General features: G+C 40.0%; 2 protein-coding genes across 3 annotated transcripts in view; both read left to right on the forward strand.

The window, feature by feature from the left end:
• LOC139169584 (retinoic acid-induced protein 3-like) overlaps positions 1 to 22,754 on the forward strand; it is a 168,900-nt gene that overhangs the window by 60,645 nt on the left and 85,501 nt on the right. The gene's annotated exons all lie outside the window — the stretch shown is intronic.
• LOC139169010 (pentraxin fusion protein-like) lies at positions 212 to 21,127 on the forward strand. Of its 2 annotated transcripts, none has more exons than XM_070754800.1 (6): positions 212 to 243; positions 7,955 to 8,005; positions 11,807 to 12,092; positions 15,522 to 15,676; positions 16,420 to 16,467; positions 20,319 to 21,127. In XM_070754800.1, exons 1-6 carry the CDS (start codon positions 237 to 239, stop codon positions 20,921 to 20,923), a joined length of 1,152 nt encoding a protein of 383 aa, XP_070610901.1. In that variant the 5' UTR covers positions 212 to 236; the 3' UTR covers positions 20,924 to 21,127. The 2 variants fall into 2 exon arrangements, with proteins under 2 accessions (XP_070610901.1, XP_070610903.1); XM_070754802.1 differs by lacking the exon at positions 212 to 243 and adding an exon at positions 609 to 621.

The raw sequence follows: 22,754 nt of genomic DNA on the forward strand, positions 1-22,754 counted from the left end.
GCTGAAAGTCTCTAATTCAAGTGTAATTGGAGTGAACACTTAAAAGCGGTCAGCTATGTAGGTAATGTGCAGAGGTCTTGAAACTTGGCAACTTCTTGTGGACTTCAACTCCCAGAATTCAGCCAGCAAAGCTTCCAAAGCTGGCTGGAGAATTCTGGGAGTTGAAGTCCACAAGAAGTTGCCAAGTTTCAAGACCTGCTATATAGGGTCACTAGACCCCAGCCTCTGGGCAATAAATGTGTGGTATGTCTGGTTTGAATCTGGAAGAATGATATTTAATGTTTTAGCCTTTAGAATCTTTAGATTATAGTTATTTAATATTAATTGGATCAGATATGTCATTGTATATTATTTTTATTGATGTGTTGTGAGCAGCCCTGAGTTTACGGAGAGGGGCGGCATACAAGTCAAATAAACCTATACAGTACTTAAGTGTAATCTTTACTAAAGTAGCGTAATTTAAAAGGATCGGGAATCGGAGAGTCCTGGTGCCGGTTAGGCACGAAGGTAAGTGGGGGCTGTTGGTCCAATCGGCCTCAGTAAATAAGCAGAGGGGAAGTCGTTTATGGGAAAAAAAGAAAAAGGACTTCCAGGAATGGAACTGGCGCGCATGCGACTATGGTAACTCCTGAAACTGCTCAAATAGGGTTGGGTTTGTAGAAAGCGTTGTAAGGATGTTATATTTTACTTCCGAGGGGCAGAAACTACTTTAAAAAAATGAATGTTTAAAAACGGCATAGGCAACTTTTTAAATTCTGAAAAGTATTCCCGACAGGAATGTTAAAATAAAAATTTCAACACCCCAGAGTGAGTTTGATAGTTTGTAACAATATTTCATTTCCTGCTTCATTCTGGTTTTAGGCAAAAGGGTATCTAGCAACAAATGGAAAACTACTGGGTTGCAGGTCATTTACTAACAAAATGAACCGAGAACAAGCCTTTTATCTTAATTATTTTAGTTGAGTTCATTTTTAATTCATTTTCTCTCCCGTTTGTAAGATTCTTTGCCAATATTTTTAATTCATTTTTAATCCTTACTAAAGCATTTTAATTTAGATCCCATTTCTAGTAGTTCTAGGATAAATGCTAGATCTGCAGATGCTTGTAATTGGCGTTTTATTTACATACTTTATTTCTGGGTCTTGTCTGATCTTTCTAATCAAGATTTCCAAAGTTAGTATAATAGGGGAGGTATCTCATCCTTGCCTTGCATCATGTTGAAATTTTGATATTGGGGAAGTTTAAAACAGTTTTATGTTACTCTTGTTAAAGGTGTGTGTGCAGATAAATGTTTCAGACAGGAATAGCAATAACACTCGTGTTGCTTCACAGCGCCTTGCAGTCCTCTAAGCTGTTTTCAGTCAGCATATTGCCTCCAACAATGGGTCCTCAATTCTCTTGAGTAAATTTATAAACTAGCAATGCAAATCTGGGATCAAATTCTATTAAGAGGCAGGTCACAGCTGCCTGCAAAGATCTGTATGTGAACCTGTATGAAGACTTAAGTATGACTGCAGTTTTTTGTTACATTCCTTGCAACCTGTTCTCAAATTTATACGCTAAAACACAGCTTTTGAAAAGTGCAAGTCTGTTCTGGGTCCTATTCTTTTTAATATGTTTGTGAGTGACATAGGGGAAGGTTTGGTAGGGAAGGTTTGCCTATTTGCCGATGACTCTAAAGTGTGCAATAGGGTTGATATTCCTGGAGGGGTCTGTAATATGGTAAATGATTTAGCGTTACTAGATAAATGGTCAAAGCAATGGAAACTGCAGTTTAATGTTTCCAAATGTAAAATAATGCACTTGGGGAAAAGGAATCCTAAATCTGAGTATTGCATTGGCAGTTCTGTGTTAGCAAAAACTTCAGAAGAGAAGGATTTAGGGGTAGTGATTTCTGACAGTCTCAAAATGGGTGAGCAGTGTGGTCGGGCGGTAGGAAAGGCAAGTAGGATGCTTGGCTGCATAGCTAGAGGTATAACAAGCAGGAAGAGGGAGATTGTGATCCCCTTATATAGAGCGCTGGTGAGACCACATTTGGAGTACTGTGTTCAGTTCTGGAGACCTCACCTACAAAAAGATATTGACAAAATTGAACGGGTCCAAAGACGGGCTACAAGAATGGTGGAAGGTCTGAAGTATAAAACGTATCAGGAAAGACTTAATGAACTCAATCTGTATAGTCTGGAAGACAGAAGGAAAAGGGGGGACATGATCGAAACATTTAAATATGTTAAAGGGTTAAATAGGGTTCAGGAGGGAAGTGTTTTTAACAGGAAAGTGAACACAAGAACAAGGGGACACAATCTGAAGTTAGTTGGGGGAAAGATCAAAGGCAACATGAGAAAGTATTATTTTACTGAAAGAGTAGTAGATCCTTGGAACAAACTTCCAGCAGACGTGGTTGGTAAATCCACAGTAACCGAATTTAAACATGCCTGGGATAAACATATATCCATTGTAAGATAAAATACAGGAAATAGTAAAAGGGCAGACTAGATGGACTATGGGGTCTTTTTCTGCCCTCAGTCTTCTATGTTTCTATGTTTCTATGCAAAGCTTCTCACATGCATGCCTTTGTAATGAAATCAATGTTCTGATTATCCTACGATGTGTGAGCACCTGGTGTTTCAGTGTTTACTATGATTGTGCTTCCTGGTCGGAGATCATTTGGGTACTATACCTCACTTTCCTGTAACAAGTCACCCACTCACCACAGCTCTAGTACAGAATTGTGTGAAGCTGGTTCATCTCTTCATGTTCCAGGACTGCTCAATATTCAAAAGTGATGTGCAGTCCCAATTGAGCTCTATTCACTCCAATGTTTGGTGTTCTCTTTTGTGTAAACATGTTTTCTAGTTTGGTTTTGCATAATTTTTCCTACATTATTAGGGATGTGCAAAAAGTTGGGTATGGGACAAGTGATTCCAGTAGTGTGTACTCTGGATGTTTGTAAACTTTGTTTTCTGGATATGAATTGAAACTTCCAATCTGGCCTTGGACAATTTGATAGTCACTGAATACTAATTAGCATACATTAAAATGAAAGTTGGTTGCACACAGCTTTCAAAGGGTTACTACCTCCAATGTACACTAACGGGCACAAATACATACATTTTTATACAAAATTAAGTATACAGTGGTCCCTCGATTTTCGCGGGTTTGAACTTCGCGAAACGGCTATACTGTACCACGGTTTTTCAAAAATATTAATTAAAAAATACTTTGCTGTTTTTTCCCCTATACCACGGTTTTTCTTGCCCAATGACGTCATACAGCATCGCCAAACTTTCATCCGCCTTTAATAAATGGTTTTTATAATAAACTTTAATAAATAAACATGGTGAGTAATAATCTAAATGGTTGTTAAGGGACTGAGAAATTGCAGTTTAGGGGTTTAAAGTGTTAAGGGAAGGCTTGTGATACTGTTCATAGCCAAAAATAGTGTATTTACTTCGCATCTACGCGGAAATTCGACTTTCACGGGCGGTCTCGGAACGCATCCCCCGCGAAAATCGAGGGAACACTGTATACCCGTATATATTGTAAGCAACACAATCTAGTTCAATGTATCCATGTACATGGCAAATTGAGAATCTTGCAAGTTTACCAGATGGATGGCAGAGGGGAATAAAGCTGTTGCAGAATCTGGTCCTGCTAGAAATACCTCTTCCAAGACAAACACCGTGTGTGTGTGTGTTTGGAGTCCCTAACAATGCTTTGAGCTGCAAGTACATATTTCTTATACAGTATAATAGTACTATTCTGAATAACAGCTCTAATCTTGTCTGTCTTTACCAGTCTATATGGACTTTCTGAGGCACTGCTGCAACCAAACCATGATGCAGTTTGTTAAATGCTGTCAAAGTGGCCAGGACAAAAGGAGAAAAATGCTCTCAATCCAATGTGGGAAAATGCAGATGCTGGTTTGTACCCTTCACTAAGGATGATGTGTGGAGAGGTCACATTGGTTATCTGCACCCCTAGATAGTTAATACTGTTGACCACCTCTTATTGCTGCTTCCTTAATACTGAGTGGAGTATGATTGTTGCTTTTTAAAATCACCATTTATTAACATTTAGAACCAGGTTACTTTTATTGCTTTTATTATGAACTTTGGTATTGACAGTTTAAGGCAGTGCTTCTCAATTATTTTCTTTGTGTCCCCTCCAAAAGAAGTAAACATTTTTCTCTTTATGCCCCCCCCAACTCTGATCTGGGCCCCAATGGAATTTTAATGTTAATATTTATTTTACTTATAAGCTGCAAGCAAACTTGGCTGGGGAAGGCTGCTCTACCCACTTATCTGGGAGTAAGTCACACTGAATTCAGAGCCTGTTTTCTGTTAGGCAGGCACGGCCTACTAGGGTTAGGGCCCTCTTGACATGGGGCCAGGTCAGCGTAATCAAGCTGATATTTTGAGGTTGCCGCCCTGGCCCATAAGGGCTGCCTCTGTGGGGCACTCACGGTGAATGGGGTGGAGGGAGGCTTTAGGGTGCCATTCAAAGCTTTCACCTAGCTGTAGAGCAGTGGTCCCCAAACTGCGGCCTGCTGAGGCCATTTATCCGGCCTGCGGTGTGTTTTTTTTTCTCTTAACATGCATTCAAACAACACTCTACAGTAGTCCCTCGCTATACCGCGCTTCACCTACTGCGGCTTCACTTCATCGCGGGTTTCTGAGGAAGTCGATTGGCAGATTTAAACAGCCTGCCGAACTCGATCGGCAGGTTTTTTAAAAAATAAAAAAAAAATCTAAAATTGTAAATACTGTATTTAAATACTGTATCTAAAATAAATACTGTGTGGGAAGGGTTTATAAACACTTAAAACAATGAAAACTTACCAAACAATTACAATATAAATACTTAAATAAGTACTATCAGTCGATAAATTCCCCATCGCGGATTTCACCTATCGCGGCCAGGTCTGGAACGTAACACCAGCAATAGGTGAGGGACTACTGTACCATCTAATTTTCCATGAATAAAATGCAGTATTTTGTTAATACCTAATATCAATCATCAAAAAAGCTGCAAAAGGTTTTTTTTCTAATTTTGTCATTCAGTGACATTCATTTTCTTTTAATTAAATTCCCTCCTTAATGCTCCTTCAAAAAGTACAACACCAATTATATTTCTAACTTATTAACAATTATGCCAAAGTGCTTCTTTATACATTAGCAAGTTTGCGAAGCCATTCAATGGCTATCACAGCACTCGCCAAAGGTTTGGGGACCTAACTGGTCGATGGGATTTGTGCGGCAGAAGTTGGTCCCGGAGATATTCTGATCCGATACCATGTAGGTCATAACCAACACTTGGTTTGATATTTTAGGGTAAGACCATTTATCGAGTATCCAAGTTTAGAGATGGAAGGATCTTAGAAAATACCACAATCTATAAAAATACTGTTTATTCCCAAACTATAAACCTAATGATCCTTAAAATAATAAGGATTTTGTGATTTAACATTTAGTGCTCATATAATATAACATAATTCATCTTAGACAGTTAGTAACCAATTCATTAATTGAATGTCTTCTGCATCCTTTGATCCTAGAACAAAAGGAACATTTGAGCTCTGCATCTGGGCAGTAATTTAAGATCAAGATAATTATTAAATTATGTTGATATTGTTATTCAGTTCTATTTTAATTTTTTAAAAGTTTTATATTTTTCCCCACAATGAAAAACATACAAAACATCACATATACCTTCAATATTATTCAATCTGTCCCCATATTTATTTTCCCCACTCCCCTCTTTCTATCTCAGGTGGCTATTCCACCTCTGTTACCTACTTCTGTTGTGAGCGGTCCACGTCCAGCTCAGCTGGTCATGGATTTCAAGGACCAGGAGGTGGAGAAGTACTGGCATTGCAGGCCAGTGTTCTTGCCATCTGAGTCTGAGAGAGAGTGAGGAAGAGTTAGGGTCTTAGGAACCCCCAGAGTCTGTAGAACCCCCAGTTAGAGTATCGAATCACAGCGACCAATTATGTCCCACAGAGTTGGCCTTCTCCGGGTCCCGTCAATGAATATTATTATTATTATTATTATTATTATTATTATTATTACAACATCGGACCAGAATATCTCCGGGACCACCTTCTGCTGCATGAATCCCAACAACCGATTAGGTCCCACAGAGTTGGCTTTCTCTGGGTCCCGTCGATGAAACAATGTCGTCTGGCGGGGCCCAGGGGAAGAGCCTTCTCTGTGGCGGCTCTGACCCTCTGGAACCAACTCCTTTCGGAGATCAGAACTGCCCCCACCCTCCTTGCCTTTCGCAAACTCCTAAAAACCCATCTCTGCCGTCAGGCATGGGGAAATAGTATTAGTTAGTATTTAACATACATATATATTAGTAACCTGAAAAAATACGAGCTCTCCTGTATATATACAGCAGAAACTTGGATAGATTATTTTTCTTCTATTTTTCTTAGTATTTCTCTTTTTTGATAGCCAGACATCTTCTTTTAGGCTGTGCTTACAGAGGTCATGCCACAAGTTGTTTTGTTTTCAGCTGGCTTATTGCAAAGACTGCCACTGATAGGACTGAGAGGCATCGTCCTCTGACTCAGACAATTATTATTATTATTATTATTATTATTATTATTATTATTATTATTATTATTATTATTATTATTATTATTTATTAGATTTGTATGCTGCCCCTCTCCGGAGACTCGGAGCGGCTTACAACAACAATACATAGTACAAATCTAATGGTTAAAAAAGGACAGTTTAAAACCCTCGTTATAAAAACAGTCATGCATCCCAAACAAAGTATACATAAAATGAAATGGAATCATTCTGTCTGGAATTTGTACTGTGTTCTGGCTATTCCTGTTCAGTCAATTACACTGTGGACCCATCAAATCTTTATCTTACTGGATAAAATACACTATTCAAGATCTTTCTCACCACTTAGAATTTCCCAGCCAGCAGGTGTTGCGTGGGTGTCTTGGCTTTCAAGGTTTGGAGAACAGCCTAAGTTAAAAAAGATTGTCATTGAACTTAATGGATAAAGAAGATAAAGTCTCTCAAGCGTTGCAGAAGACATGTTTGAAACCTCTGAACAGTATTTGAAAAAACTGGTAAAGGAAAACATGCTACCCAAACTTGCAGTCCTGATTATTGTAGTTTTCCATTGGCTTATAGCATATAAATGTAAGTAGCAGAGTACCAATTACAGTACTTACTTTGCTGGACAATTTAGGTTTTAATCCTCATGTTGGTACATGAAATCCAGCAAAAATTAAATGGCTCTTATGGGATTTCATGTCACATTTAAAACTGCCACCTGATTACCTTTATTTGATTTTGGAGTAATAATTTACTTAATACGTTGTTTTCTTTTCTAAAGATATAAGTTTTAAGTTATATTTTTTTGAATAAGTATTTTATAGATAAAGAAATTTAATTAACAGAATATAGAGTTAAATTCAACAAGTATCTAATATAAATGTGTGCTATTTCTGTATTGATCTGATCACAGTTAGGTTTTTGCTTTTTGTAGTAGTTAGACTTCTAAGATAAGCGGAGTGTTTAATGAGTGTTTAATGTTGTATGTCCTTGTTTGTCTTTTTAAAAAATACAATTAAAAATATATTAAAAATAAATAAAACTGCCACCTGAGACACAATAACTGACTGGGATTAAAATCCATTGAATCTGGTAAAATTTATATTGAGGGCTAGGAGGCTGGAAAAAGAATTATATTGGTTCATGTGGCACATACGTAGTTAAGTATTAGAAATTAGTTAAGTACAGTATCTCTGTTCTGGATCTGAATATATATATATTTGAGTAGTAGCTGGCCATATTTGGCCCTGTGAGTTTTGCAACTGTATTATTGGCTTAAAAAAAGACTTTTGCCTACTTTCCTTTGCCATGTTTCTCTCTCTACTAACTGCCATCTGCTTTTCAGATTAGTATGAGTTCTTTTTTTTTTTTAGATGGTGCAGGCAGTGGGACTATGGTAGGAGCTTCAATAATCCCAGTTGGAGGTAAATATAAAGTCTTGGCGTGTGTGATATATTTATTTATAACTAAATGCTTTCCTATCCTATTTGTCTGAGATATGATATATTGTTATTGCAGCCATGTGGACAAAATTATGGATTCGAAACTTTCTGTCTGACTTTGATCAATCTAAAAAACCCTGATTGATTTGTCTGTTTATTTCCTGCCTAGAGACATATTTGGCTTTTACTAGGGTTTTGTAATTATTTTTTAAATTGTTCTTTTAAATATTGTTTTTATTTGTTGTAAGACAAACGTTCTTGAGTAGTTGGACGGCATATAAATTAGATAGATAGATAGATAGATAGATAGATAGATAGATGGATGGATGGATGGATGGATGGATGGATGGATGGATGGATGGATGGATAGATAGATAGATAGATATTCAACACTTACACATAATCCAATGGGTTGCAGCTTTACCTTTGCTTAATTTTGGAAAATCTATATTACCTGCCAGTTGGATGGCATATCTTGGTTGATAGTTTATGGCAATGTGGGAATTCCATCCATTAAGGCTTTAGAAGAAATTGATTAAGTAACCCGTGACCAGTAAAAGGCAGCCATTCGCGGCCCTACTGGAACGCTCTGGTGGTGGTGGCATGTGTACACGTGTGTGCATGCACATCCTTTAGCTTGCTGCACATGTGCAGAGTCATGCCAGAAGCACAGCACTGGAGGGACGGACCCAAAGTGCCCTGGCCATAGCCCATGGTACCCGCGGCACCTGCCCCTCTCCGAACCTTGGCTCCACTTTCCCATGGCCTTCATGCTGCCTGTGCCCGGTCGAGGGCAGCCCAGGCTCCAGCAGCGCCTAGCCGGTCTCCTCCCCGAACTTCTGCAGCTCCTTGCTGTGTGGGTGCGGCTAGTGGCAGGCAGTGGCAGAACGCTAGCCACGCGAGAAGCTCTGCATACGGCGCCTGGCCATCCACTACATTGGCCACCTCTCTGAGCTGCTTCTCATGCTGGCTCGGGCAGGAGATGCACCCGACGCCCCATCTGCTTAAGCTGCCCCGCTCCCACTCTGGCTGTGGCGAGGTGGCTCGAGCAGGTGGGGTGGTGGGCATGTTTCTTGGCTGAGCAGCTTGGAGAGGTGGCCAATGTAGTGGATGGCTAGGCACCACGCCTGCTGCCTCACCTGCTTGAGCTGCTCCCCGTAGCCAGAGTGGGAGCAAGGCGGCTTGAGCAGGTGTGGCGGCAAGTCCGTCTCCTGGCCGAGCCAGCACAAGAAGCATCTTGGAGAGGTGGCCGATGAAGCAGATGGCCATGTGCTGCATATTGAGCTTCTCATGCTGGTTGGCGTGCTGCCACTACCTGCCACCAACCCCGCAAGGCCCGCCCTGGAGGATTTTTTCCTGCTGGCGACTTCCTGCCGGGATTAATCGCTTCCACCACCATCAGACCCAGCCCCAAGGCCACTGACAGGCCCCAGCAGCAGGGGCGCCTCACGCCTGCCGGATGAGCACCGTGCTCACTGGCCCCACCTGGCAGGGGGCGCTGTTGCTGCTGGCTGGAGCAGCGAAATTTGGCTTCTGCACATGCACAGAAGCTGAATCTCAAATGCACGGCCGGCAGTGATGGACCTGCATGTACAGGTCTATTTCTGCATGTGGAACGGCGTTCCATGCCATTCCACTTATTGCCCAACTCTGCCCGTGATTAGTGAGGCTCCACAAAGAACCTTTTCATGTAGTTCAAAATGAATAGCCTCAGAAGCCTAAGTGGCCTTTGGATGTCTGGGGAATGCAGTGGTTCAGAAGGGCATCTCTGAAAAATTCATAGGTGGGGTGGAGACAGAAGGAAGGTGCCTTATCATTTGCCATTTGCCTTCCTGGGATCTCTACTCTCACACTTCTATTATCTGAGTTCCTGGGCTGTCCAGGTAAAAAAGTTGTGCCAGGCAGGGAGTTACGCTGCTAAAACATTCTTGAAAGAGGAAATTTTTCCATCACCTAGAATCCAGATAAAGTACAAGAGAAAATCTCCCTTCACCAGAAATGACCCCCCCCCCGCGCTCCTCATCCCCAGGCTCCTTATTTAAAACAAGAACACCAAATCCAAGTGGGAATGGCAAAATGTAGAATTGGATTACAAATTTAATCCTGGAATATCCAAGAAAGTAAGGATTTTTATTCGATTACAAGGCACAAAGTAGGGATTAGAGACAAAAGCTGAATTATAACCAACTACCATGTTTTCCCAAAAGTAAGACCTTGTCTTATATTTTTTTGAACCCTGAAATAAGTACGGTAATTGGCCTTATTGCCATGCACTCAAAAGCCCGAATAGGCTTATTATCAGGGGGTTCTTTTTGGGGGGGTTAGAAACAGGGTATCTGAAACCAAGATCTGCAATATAAAGCTGGCAGCAGCCAATAGTTTATAAACAAATGAAGAGGTTGAATGGTAATTGAAGGAAATAACAAAAATCAACCTGTAGCACTGAACAGGTTTTCTGCAATTAAGATAAAAGTTCTCAGTCAGATTTTTTTCTTGCTGGTTTCCTTTCTCCCAAAGTTTGCTAGCTTTAGGCCTGAATCTTCAGGTTTTTGAACCCTATTCCTTCATTGTCACTAGGGAATACAGTACAATGGTTGTTATTGAGGAATAATTGAAGCTTCCCCTTGCCCTGCCCCATCAAGTTAAGGGCTCCAAATTAAAAGACCCCTTAATCTATTGCAGGATCCCAGGCTGGAACAATTAGATAATTTCCATTGAGAATAAGGTACTAGTAACAACTGAAAACTATGATTGTCCTACAACTTCCATTATCCTTACTAATCATCTAGACCAGTGTTTCCCAAACCTTTGACATATGTGTACCCCTTCAATAATTTTTGTAATGCTTAGTACCCCTCATTAAAAACATGGATGTATTTTAATAACAATCAAAGTATATATATTTTTTTCTTTTTTGGTACATACACAAAATAATAAAAAATGAAACATAAAATTATTCATAATAAAATATAAATAAAAGTTATATTATAAATAACATTTATTTGGATCAATGAGAAGGATGAAATTGTTTGTGCTGAGATGACAGATCGTCATAATTTGGTTCTCTGGTTGTTAATTTTAATCTGAGATGTTCCACATCCAATAGTCTGTTCCTTTTTTTTTGACTTAATGCCTACAAATGCTGAAAAAGCAACTACACAAGTTGGAAAAGGCAGGATTTATTTCAGAACTTTTTCTGAATGTGTACCCCCACCAAACTCTTCCCATACCCCTGGGGGTACGTGTACCACACTTTCGGAAACACTGATCTAGACGATGCTAAGAGATTATTTTCTGATACATCAAATGTATGTCTCATATTATTAGATTTATTTATTTATTTATTTATTTATTCATTCATTCATTCATTTATTGGATTTATATGCCTCCCCTCTCCGTAGACTCAGGGCGGCTAACAACAATGATAAAAACAACATGTAACAATCCAATACTAAAATAACTAAAAAAAACCTTATTATAAAAACCAAACGTACAGACAGATATACCATGCGTAAATTGTAAAGGCCTAGGGGGAAAAGAATATCTCCATTCCCCCATGCCTGACAGCAGAGGTGGGTTTTAAGAAGCTTACGAAAGGCGAGGAGGGTGGGGGCAATTCTAATCTCTGGCAGGAGTTGGTTCCAAAGGGCCGGGGCCACCACAGAGAAGGCTCTTTCCCTGGGTCCTGCCAAACGACATTGTTTAGTTGACGGGACCCGGAGAATGCTCTCTTGTTTCCTTTTGCATTAAATTAATGTACCATTGTCTCCACTTCCATGCCAGATCCGAATGTTGCAGTGGGAAAACTACCATCCCAGTCCAGTACATTTGAAGAAAAAGGGGAGTCAAGGAAGGCCATTGATGGATCCCTGGCAAATGACTACACAAATGGAGACTGTACTCTGACAGAGAAGGATTTTGAGCCTTGGTGGATGGTAGATTTGATTTCAGCCTTTCAGGTATTTGCAGTGGTGATCACAAACAGAGGAGATTGTTGTGAGTCACGGATAAAAGGAGCTGAGATTCTTATTGGAGATTTGCCGCAGAAGGGCGGCACAATGAATCCCAGGTATTGGCATGAAATTATATTGTCTTCTTAAAGGTGTTTATGAGAAATATGCCTTATTATTAAATATGCCTAAAATAATGCACTTGGGGAAAAGGAATCCTCAGTCTGAGTATTGCATTGGCAGTTCTGTGTTAGCAAAAACTTCAGAAGAGAAGGATTTAGGGGTAGTGATTTCTGACAGTCTCAAAATGGGTGAGCAGTGTGGTTGGGCAGTAGGAAAAGCAAGTAGGATGCTTGGCTGCATAGCTAGAGGTATAACAAGCAGGAAGAGGGAGATTGTGATCCCCTTATATAGAGCGCTGGTGAGACCACATTTGGAATACTGTGTTCAGTTCTGGAGACCTCACCTACAAAAAGATATTGACAAAATTGAACGGGTCCAAAGACGGGCTACAAGAATGGTGAAAGGTCTTAAGCATAAAACGTATCAGGAAAGACTTAATGAACTCAATCTGTATAGTCTGGAGGACAGAAGGAAAAGGGGGGACATGATCGAAACATTTAAATATGTTAAAGGGTTAAATAAGGTTCAGGAGGGAAGTGTTTTTAATAGGAAAGTGAACACAAGAACAAGGGGACACAATCTGAAGTTAGTTGGGGGAAAGATCAAAAGCAATGTGAGAAAATATTATTTTACTGAAAGAGTAGTAGATCCTTGGAACAAACTTCCAGCAGACGTGGTTGGTAAATCCACAGTAACTGAATTTAAACATGCCTGGGATAAACGTATATCCATTGTAAGATAAAATACAGGAAATAGTATAAGGGCAGACTAGATGGACCATGAGGTCTTTTTCTGCCATCAGTCTTCTATGTTTCTATGTTTCTATTGAATCTTAAATCAGAGCATTTGTGTGAATAAAGCCAACTGAAGCTTTTTAAAAGACATGTAACTCATAATCCTTTAGGAAGAGTTTAGATTTTCTGTTCTGCAAAATAGAGTGTCGCAGAATGCGACATTACAACATTCTGGATAAGTAGCAATTTTAGAAGGAGAGACATGTTAATCTATGGTGGCAAAAAAAAAAAAATCAGAGAGAGTTTGGTACAATCTTTTCTGACTAACAATTTTCTTAAAGGACACAATTTTTGTGATCTGCAGCTCACTTCATAAGATGCAAAGAGTGGCTATGAAGGGTTGTACATTGTATCTCATGAGCCCACACTCTGCCCTTTTCAAAGTAAACATGTTTCTGTGGGACTGTGAAACAAGTTCTAATCCACTTCCTACATGGAATAAAAATGAGTGTTACATTACTGCACAGCCTTGTAGTATGATATGCACAAAATAGTTGCAAAACATTGGAAGATTTTCAGGTTTTCTCTGGGTCTTTTAAATAGAGAGTCCTTGACTTTCAACTGTAATAGAGCCTGCCCATCATGGTAATAACTCATGACAATTGTTATTGGTTTTACTGAAAACTGGTAAATGCCAATTTATGGCCCAACTGTCATAAAATGCAGTCATGTGACATTGCCAATAGCCGTAAATGTGGCCTAGTTGTTGAGTGCCCAAAATAATTATTTTATGTAATTTTCTTGGCCTGTAAATTGTAAGTCCATTTTTGATACCATCTCTTATCTTGCCATGTAGAATTTCTTCTATACCTGTCATTTTAATGATAACATCTTTTGGACATAGTCTATCCATAGAAGCAGACATCATTATACACATGGTTGATATTTTGACTATTTTCTGATTCCAGTCTTCAAATGTCTTCTTTAATATATTCATTCTTAGAATGTTTTCAACATTTTTCAAATTGTAAATTGTTCATCTAAACTTTAGCTCCATCTAGTGTTCAGTTTTTGAATTGATCAAATTGCTCTTTTTGTTTTGTAAAAGCTTAAAGAGAATCTATTTCTAGCAAGCAGCTGTTTGTTCTTTATAATTAATTCTAAAATCTTATTATAAAAATTTCAATTTTATCTGCTCCCTTATCTCATTCATAACTTTCTAAAATCAAAATCTTATTTAGCTTTTTGCTGCTTATTTCAGATTCTTTAAATTCTTAAGCTTAGTATTAAATTGTTGTTTTGTTTGTGAGTGAAAGCAGACTCATCCAGCACTTTCAGATTTGTCGATCCATGGAGCTTTCATAGCTTAGTAGTCAATAGCAATTTCTGAAATTATTAGAAAGTGAGGGTTGTGAACTTAAAAAGTGTTTTAAAGTGTTTACAAGAGCTGCAAGCAAGATAGTGATAATCTCATCATTTTCTGGCATCCCACCAGTTGAAAACAGTTGTCCTTTGATCTCTTTATGAAGAATAGCCTTCCTCACTTATCCCAATCTCCCATCCTCTTGTTATGTTGGAAGATTCCAGGGAACCATTTTATTAACCAGTGTCTTGGTCTTTGCTACAGCTAGCCCTCCTTAGTTTGCTATACCTACCCTGGAAATCCCAATTAAACTTCCCTTCCGATGCTACATCCACTGCCTGCTCTTGACACCACTGTGTAATCCAAACATAGCACTTTTCAGGTGCTAGCTGCGATTTCACTGAGGCTTCCCTTGCTGGGAAACCCCACCTCCGGACTTCCGTTGCCAGCCGAAGCGCCCATTTTTGCACTGGTGGGATTCCCCTGCTGGGATTCTCCTGCAGCATTGCAAAATCCAGAGGTGAGATTTCTCATGGAGGGGAGCCTCAGGGGAATCCCACCAGCACAAAAATGGGCGCTTCAGCTGGCAACGGAAGTCCAGGGGCGGGGCATTCCAGCAGCAGCGGCGGGTTCGTAAGATGAAAATAGTTTGGAAGAGGCAAAAAAAAAAAACGGGTTCGTATCTCAAAAGTTCATATGACGAGGGGTTCATAAGATGAGGTATCACTGTACTGTATTTCATTACTGATTATTTTCATCTCTTTTTGTCAGTTAGCATTCCATAGCAATTGAAGAGGCTCAGGTTTTACTATGTAGTTTTGGACTCAAGCACTGAGCTGAACATTAATAAACTACAATTGTTTTTGGAGAGGTTAAATATTTTGAAGCTGGGTTAAATAATAAATACCATAGGTACTAATCAATGTTTGGTCAATGCACCAATGTATTTGAAACTTACCCTGCTGTGGTAGGATGGATACCCAATAAATTTAATACACGAATAAAATTTCAACTTGTGAATTAGTGCATCTGCAGTAAAATATAACTAATTTACAAGTCAATTGAAAGATTGCCAAACTATACCATCATAGTTTTTTCTACTTGCTCCAGAAGCAAAAGAAATTGCACAGTATAGTTTTACAAGGACCAATACTGAAAGAACAGAGATTATTAACAGATAGGTAATTATAGCAGACATAGTTTGCCATCTTTTCTGAGACTGTGAAATTCATGGCTTCTCTTAGCATAAAACACACATAAAACTCAGGACTCAGGTACGTGTTGTGCCAGTCTGCAGTTTAATAACAATTTATCTGTCTCCTTGGCAGGTGCGCTACAATCAACAGCATGGGACGTGGGGAAACAATGTCATTTAACTGTGCAGGCATGCAAGGACAGTATGTGACCATCACAGTCCCCGGGAGATATGAATACCTAACAGTCTGTGAAGTGCAGGTGCTTGCACGTCCATGGCTTCATATAGGTAAGTCGAAACTGTGTAAATACTCTGCGCACAGTACTGAATAGAGGATGTATAATATAATGCTTATATAATGTTCTGTGTTTACTGCATTGTACTGTATTTCATCATAATGGGGATGTTTGCTTAACATCAGACATCTAATGTAAGAAAAATACAGTATGTCACAGAAATGAGTACACCCCCTCACATTTTGTAAATACTGTATCTATCTTTTCACCTGACGACACTGAAGAAATGACACTTGGCTACAATGTAAAGTAGTCAGTATACAGCTTGTATAACAGTGTAACTGTGCTGTCCCCTCAAAATAACGGAACACACAACCATTAATGTCGGTTGGCGGGCCCCAGGGGAAGAGCCTTCTCTGTGGTGGCCCCGACTCTCTGGAACCAACTCCCCCCAGAGATTAGAACTGCCCCTACTCTCCTTGCCTTTCGTAAGCTCCTTAAAACCCACCTTTGTCGTCAGGCATGGGGGAACTGAGATATCTCCCCCGGGCTTATACAATTTATGCATGGTATGTTTGTTTGTATGTATGTTTGTTTAGTAAATGGGTTTTTTAAAATCAAACTGGGTTTTTTTAAAATATCTTAAATTATATTTGGATTTGTTATAAATAGTTTTATTCTGTTGTGAGCCGCCCCGAGTCTGCGGAGAGGGGCGGCATACAAATCTAAATAATAAATAAATAAATAAATAAATACTGCTGGCAACAAAAGTGACAGACATTTCATTTCTTACAGTTCATGATGGAGGAAGGAGTTCTGTACGAGACAGTAACACTGACTCAGGTATGTGAGAAGGCATCATACTTTTGCCCAAATATGCAATTATCCTCTGAAAGAGATCCTCTGACAGGTCACTGGAGCATGTGGGTGAATACAGAAGTCATAGGGTGAAGGTTGTAACTGAATGTCCCTGATTTGCTTTGTCCTGACTGATGTTTGGCTGGAAAGATGCAAATCAAGTATCAGACAAAAAAGGTGGCAATATATTTCTACTGCTGCTGCTTTTTGTCTCAGGGTCCTTCAGGCTAATTCATTGAAAGTGAAATAACAGAGGAAAGGGACAGTGATAGAGACAGAACTAAACAATGAACCATTTTTATACAATATACAGTGTTCCCTCGATTTTCGCGGGGGATGAGTTCCGAGACCACCCGCGAAAGTCGTATTTCCGCGAAGTAGAGATGCGGAAGTAAATACACTATTTTTGGCTATGAACAGTATCACAAGCCTTCCCTTAACACTGTAAACCCCTAAATTACAATTTCACATTCCCTTAGCAACCATTTAGATTATTACTCACCATGTTTATTTATTAAAGTTTATTAAAAAAATATTTATTAAAGGCAGACGAAAGTTTGGCGATGACATATGATGTCATCGGGCGGGAAAAACTGTGGTGTAGGGGGGAAAACCGCGAAGTATTTTTTAATTAATATTTTTGAAAAACCGTGGTAGAGACTTTTCGTGAAGTTTGAACCCGCGAAAATCGAGGGAACACTGGATATGTTTGAACACTCTAATAATAAAAGTTATTTAGGGGATGCAAAGGGGGATGAAGATACAGAAAAATAATAATAGAGAAGCTATATAATTTGATTTACCGTATATTTCACTCCAATCAGAAAATACTGCTAGCAAAAATGCAATACAACATCCATGGTAAAAGGCTAAATACAATCAAATCATATCCCACTGCTACTCACACTACCTGATGACATCAGTTCAACCTTCCATGGCTCTGCAAATTAACTTTGTTTTTAACAACTTAAAGAAAGTCTATAGAGTAAGGGGGGGATTGAATTTCTGAGGGGAGACTATTCCAAAGTGTCAGCAAACCCTTAAGGAAAGTGCCTCTATGAATTCTCCCCTCCCTCTATCTTTTAAAAATGCATGGAATCACAAGGAGGTCTTGAGATATTCAATTTGAATATGTTCAAGTGGGTCAAATTGGATAGAAAATATTGTCCTGCCATCACTTGGATACCAACCTTTTTCAACCCTAGGTCTATCTCCGAGACCACCTTCTGCTGCACGAATCCCAGCGACCGATTAGGTCCCACAGAATGGGCCTTTTCCGGGTCCCGTCAACTAAACAATGTCGGTTGGCAGGCCCCAGGGGAAGAGCCTTCTCTGTGGCGGCCCCGACTCTCTGGAACCAGCTCCCCCCAGAGATTAGAACTGCCCCTACCCTCCTTGCCTTTCGTAAACTTCTCAACACCCACCTTTGTCGTCAGACATGGGGGAACTGAGATATTTCCCCCAGGCCTATATAATTTATGTATGGTATGTTTGTATGTATGTCTTTTTAATAATGGGGTTTTTAAAATATTTTAAATTGTAAATTATTAGATTTGTTATGAACTGTTTTATCGTGTTGTGAGCCACTCCAAGTCTACGGAGAGGGGCGGCATACAAACAAACAAACAAACAAACAAACAAATAAAAACAACCACAACCACCCAGCACTTTAATTGGAGCTATTAGAAACCAATGTAGGGCACAGGTGCTCATATTCAAGTGTTCAACAGCAACTGGGCTGATGTATTCTGCACCACTCTGAGACCACACTTCTAAACAGGTTTAAAAGGCAATCTCACGTACTGTATGCAATAGAGTAGTCCAAATGAGAGATGATAAGAAAGAGAGTCACTGCAACAATGGTCTATCACTACAGGTACGGCCTCAATTGGTATACAAACTTGGCCAGACTTTCACCTGCCCATCTAGCAATAGCTGCTATTCTAGAAAGATCTTCCTTCAAGATAGTATTATTCCATGAAGAAGAACACTTGACACATTGAAGAACTTTAATGAACAAACAGTAGCTTGGGGAGAATTTCTGCTTTTTATATCCCATCCATATTTGTTTTTTGGTTGTTTGTTTTTTTGACTTGTATGCCGCCCCTCTCCGCAGACTTGGGGCGGCTCACAACAATAACAAAAAACAATGTATCACAAACCTAATATTAAAAAGTCTCTAAAAACCCCTTATTTAAAAAACCAACACACACACACAAACATACCATTCATAAATTATATAGGCCAGGGGGAGTTGTCTCAGTTCCCCCATGTCTGACAGCAGAGGTGGGTTTTAAGAAGTTTGCGAAAGGCAAGGAGGGTGAGGGCAATCCTAATCTGTTCTGTCTGGGTTCCCCCAGACCTCAACACCAACTGGAAAAAACAGCCAGACACTCTGGTAAAAGCAAAAGTACTTTATAGCTGGAAAAAATAAACACAGAGGAAAACCTGTTCTTCCCAACAGACAGGCTATAATACTTTACAGCAGAGTCCTGATGTCCAGACAATACAGCAAGCTTCTTGCTGGCACACCCACCCCAAGGTTTCAGTAGTCAAAGGCACAAACCAGGATTCCAAGACGCCAAAGTTCATAGCTAGGTCCCAAGACTCTCAAAGATAAAACTCCACAAGCCAGGAAGGGTGGGTCTGCCTTTTAGCCTTTCCAAAGAGCACCACACTCAAACCCAGCTGTTGCCTCTTTAATGCTGAAAGTACCTAGCCAATTGGTCCCTTCGCTGTGTATCTCTTCTCTGTCGCAGATCAATTATGGCTTGTGCATTTTCCTCTAAGGAATCCAGGCTGCTTGCTGGGGAGAGCTCCCTCTGGGGGGAGTCTGGCTGTCCTCCCTCTTCTTCAGCCTGGGATTCCTCCTCCTCGTCTGCCTGCACCTCCTGTTCCTCATCCTCTCCCTCTGAGCTGGAAACCGACAGAAGATCAGCCGTTCCCTGAGGGGCCTCAGACGGAACCACAACATAATCTCTGGGGGGAGCTGGTTCCAGAGGGTCGGGGCCGCCACAGAGAAGGCTCTTCCCCTGGGTCCCGCCAGACGACATTGTTTAGTCGACAGGACCCGGAGAAGGCCAACTCTGTGGGACCTAACTGGTCGCTGGGATTCGTGCGGCAGAAGGCGTCCCGGAGATATTATGGTCCTCACAGTCTACAGCTATTGTGTCTTGATATTGACAGTATCTCCTGTCTACCCCAGAGTATTAGCCTATTATTTATTTATTGGATTTATATGCCACCCCTCTCAGAGGATTTGGGGCGGCTCACAACATATGAAATAACAATGCAGTACAAATCCAAATCCAATTAATATGAACCCACTAATCTAAACTAAAAAACCCATTATTAAAAATCAACCATACCCACTCAACAACAACATACTGTAGATATCATTCATCAGCCAGGGCACTAGAGTCTAATGGCCCCAAGCCTGGCAGCCTAGGTGAGTCTTTAGACTCTTACAGAAGGCGAGGAGGGTGGGGGCAATGCGAATCTTTGGGGGGAGCTGATTCCAGAGGGGCCGGGGCCTCCACAAAGAAGGCTCTTTCCCTAGCTAGTGAAAATGGAGCTCTACCCCAAAGCACCTAATTTGCACTGAAAGATGTTGAAAGAAAATGCAGGGCATTCTGCATTGCCATGTCCACAGTGTGGTAGTAAAAAATTTAGTAGCCCTTCACTGACCATACTTATATAATATACAGTATAATGGTATTCATAGCATATGCATATAATAATTGTAGTATGTAAGATATAGCTCTGTGATAACACATAAGTAAAAACACTAATTTAGTGTGCTTCTTGAAAGGTCATGATAATGTTCTCTCTTCTAGGTCTACAAGGCAGAGTTCTGAATTTTCCCAATGAATCAAAAGGCAATTTTGTGATCATATCCCCAATGCAGCCTTTGAATTTGATGGCATTCTCACTCTGTATGCGGATTGCAGTAGAGTATTTAGATGAACACAAAATAATTCTCTTCTCCTATCAGTCTCAAAGTGATGAATTGAGAATCTTGCGTGAAGCAATGGGCCACTTCGGTTTACATATGGGGGGTAGGAGTGTGGGGTTTGCCCTTCCTGATATCAGCCCTTTGGGGAGCCACATCTGTGTCACATGGGAGTCAGCATTTGGCCTTACAGCCTTTTGGGTAAATGGAAAAAGTAGTGTCCGAAAAGTGTATAATAGGGGACACATTCTGCAATCAGGCGGCACAGCAATGATTGGACGGGATCAAGGGGCACAAAATATGTCTGATAAGCAAAAGCCACGTTTTGTTGGAGAAATAACAGATCTCTACATGTGGGATTATGTGCTAAAATCATTTGACATACAGAAAGTTTTCCAGGCCCATGAGTTTCCCAGAGGAAACATCTTTGACTGGAAAATATTGTCCTATAAAATTAGAGGTAATGTGATGGTATTGCCTAAGGGCTAATAATTCCATGTGTACACGTAAGTATGTATGGAAATACTCTCCTACTGCCTTGGGCAGCAGGCAAATAAGCAATATTGATACGATAACTAAGATGTTGAAACATAATGAGCGAACATTTTGTTCTTAGTTTGTAACTGTTCATATTGAAATTCCTTGAATTAACCTATGAAAATATAATAAATAAAATTGTCTTATGAACAATAAGTTTTTCTTTCTCATTTGATATGGCCAACTAAAATATAAAAAGACATGTCTGGTGTCTGGAGGCCGGCACAGTTTAAGGAAAAATGCAAATGGCTATAAATGTAGTCTATAAACGAGTCTTTGGAGAGGGGCGGCATACAAATCTAATAAATTATTATTATTATTATTATTATTATTATTATTATTATTATTATTATTATTAAATGTAGTCCAGCTGCTAGGTGCCTGAAGCACAGTCACAGGACAGGGGGTGGTAGATAATCAGAACCTTTGGAGAGGCTCTGTCATAACTTCAAACAATTGGTAAGTGACATAATCAGTCACTTACCAATTGTTTGAAGTTATGACAGAGCCTCTCCAAAGGTTCTGATTATCTACCACCCCCTGTCCTGTGACTGTGCTTCAGGCACCTAGCAGCTGGACTACATTTAATAATAATAATAATTATCTGTTCTTGATGATCATCCAATCTTCAGCTCTTCCTTCTGTCTCCCAAGGTCATCCCCAAATACCATTATACCCCTTCTTGGTTTTCAGAACACTGAAATGTTGGTTATAATCCACTAAATTAGCCAGCTCATTGCCTATCCTTAAGCCAAGGTCCGTTCTGAACATTAACAAGCAGTGGTCCCAATGCAGATCTATTTCTTGCTTTCCTCCGCTAAACGTTGCTCATTCTTGCAGTTTTCTTTTCTGTATTTTAATTAGAGCCAGTTTGATGTAGTGTTTAAGGCATCAGGTGAGAATCTGGGGGACCCTGAATTCTAATCCTAACTGGAGCACAAAGCCAACTGGGTGGTCTTTGAAACATAGAAACATAGAAGTCTGACGGCAGAAAAAGACCTCATGGTCCATCTAGTCTGCCCTTATAATATTTTCTGTATTTTATCTTAGGATGGATATATGTTTATCCCAGGCATGTTTAAATTCAGTTACTGTGGATTTACCAACCACGTCTGCTGGAAGTTTGTTCCAAGGATCTACTACTCTTTCAGTAAAATAATATTTTGTCATGTTGCTTTTGATCTTTCACCCAACTAACTTCAGATTGTGTCCCCTTGTTCTTGTGTTCACTTCCCTCCTGGACCTTATTTAACCCTTTAACATATTTAAATGTTTCGATCATGTCCCCCCTTTTCCTTCTGTCCTCCAGACTATACAGATTGAGTTCATTAAGTCTTTCCTGATACGTTTTATGCTTAAGACCTTCCACCATTCTTGTAACTTTGGACCGCTTTCTCTCAGCCCTAGGAATCTCTTCTGAAAAATCTCGCCAACAAAATTGCAGAGAAGTGTCTAGGCCAGTGTTTCCCAACCTTGGCCACTTGAAGATATTTTGACTTCAGCTCCCAGAATTCCCCAGCCAGCATTTGCTGGCTGGGGAATTCTGGGAGTTGAAGTCCAAATATCTTCAAGTGCCCAAGGTTGGGAAACACTGGCCTAGGCAATCTCCAAGAATGTTTTATATAATTAACAATACATGAATGAATCCTCTTCTCTCAAGGCCAGTAAGTCTGCTCCTTTGATGGGGAAAGTTGGCTAAGGCTTTTTGAAAATTTTCAAGAGTGGATACAATAGGTGCCTCTATGCATTTTTGAAAGCTGGATAACTCTGGGCCTGGTGTATC

This window comes from Erythrolamprus reginae, chromosome 6 (assembly GCF_031021105.1).
Source record: "Erythrolamprus reginae isolate rEryReg1 chromosome 6, rEryReg1.hap1, whole genome shotgun sequence".
Taxonomy (NCBI): Eukaryota; Metazoa; Chordata; class Lepidosauria; order Squamata; family Dipsadidae; genus Erythrolamprus; species Erythrolamprus reginae.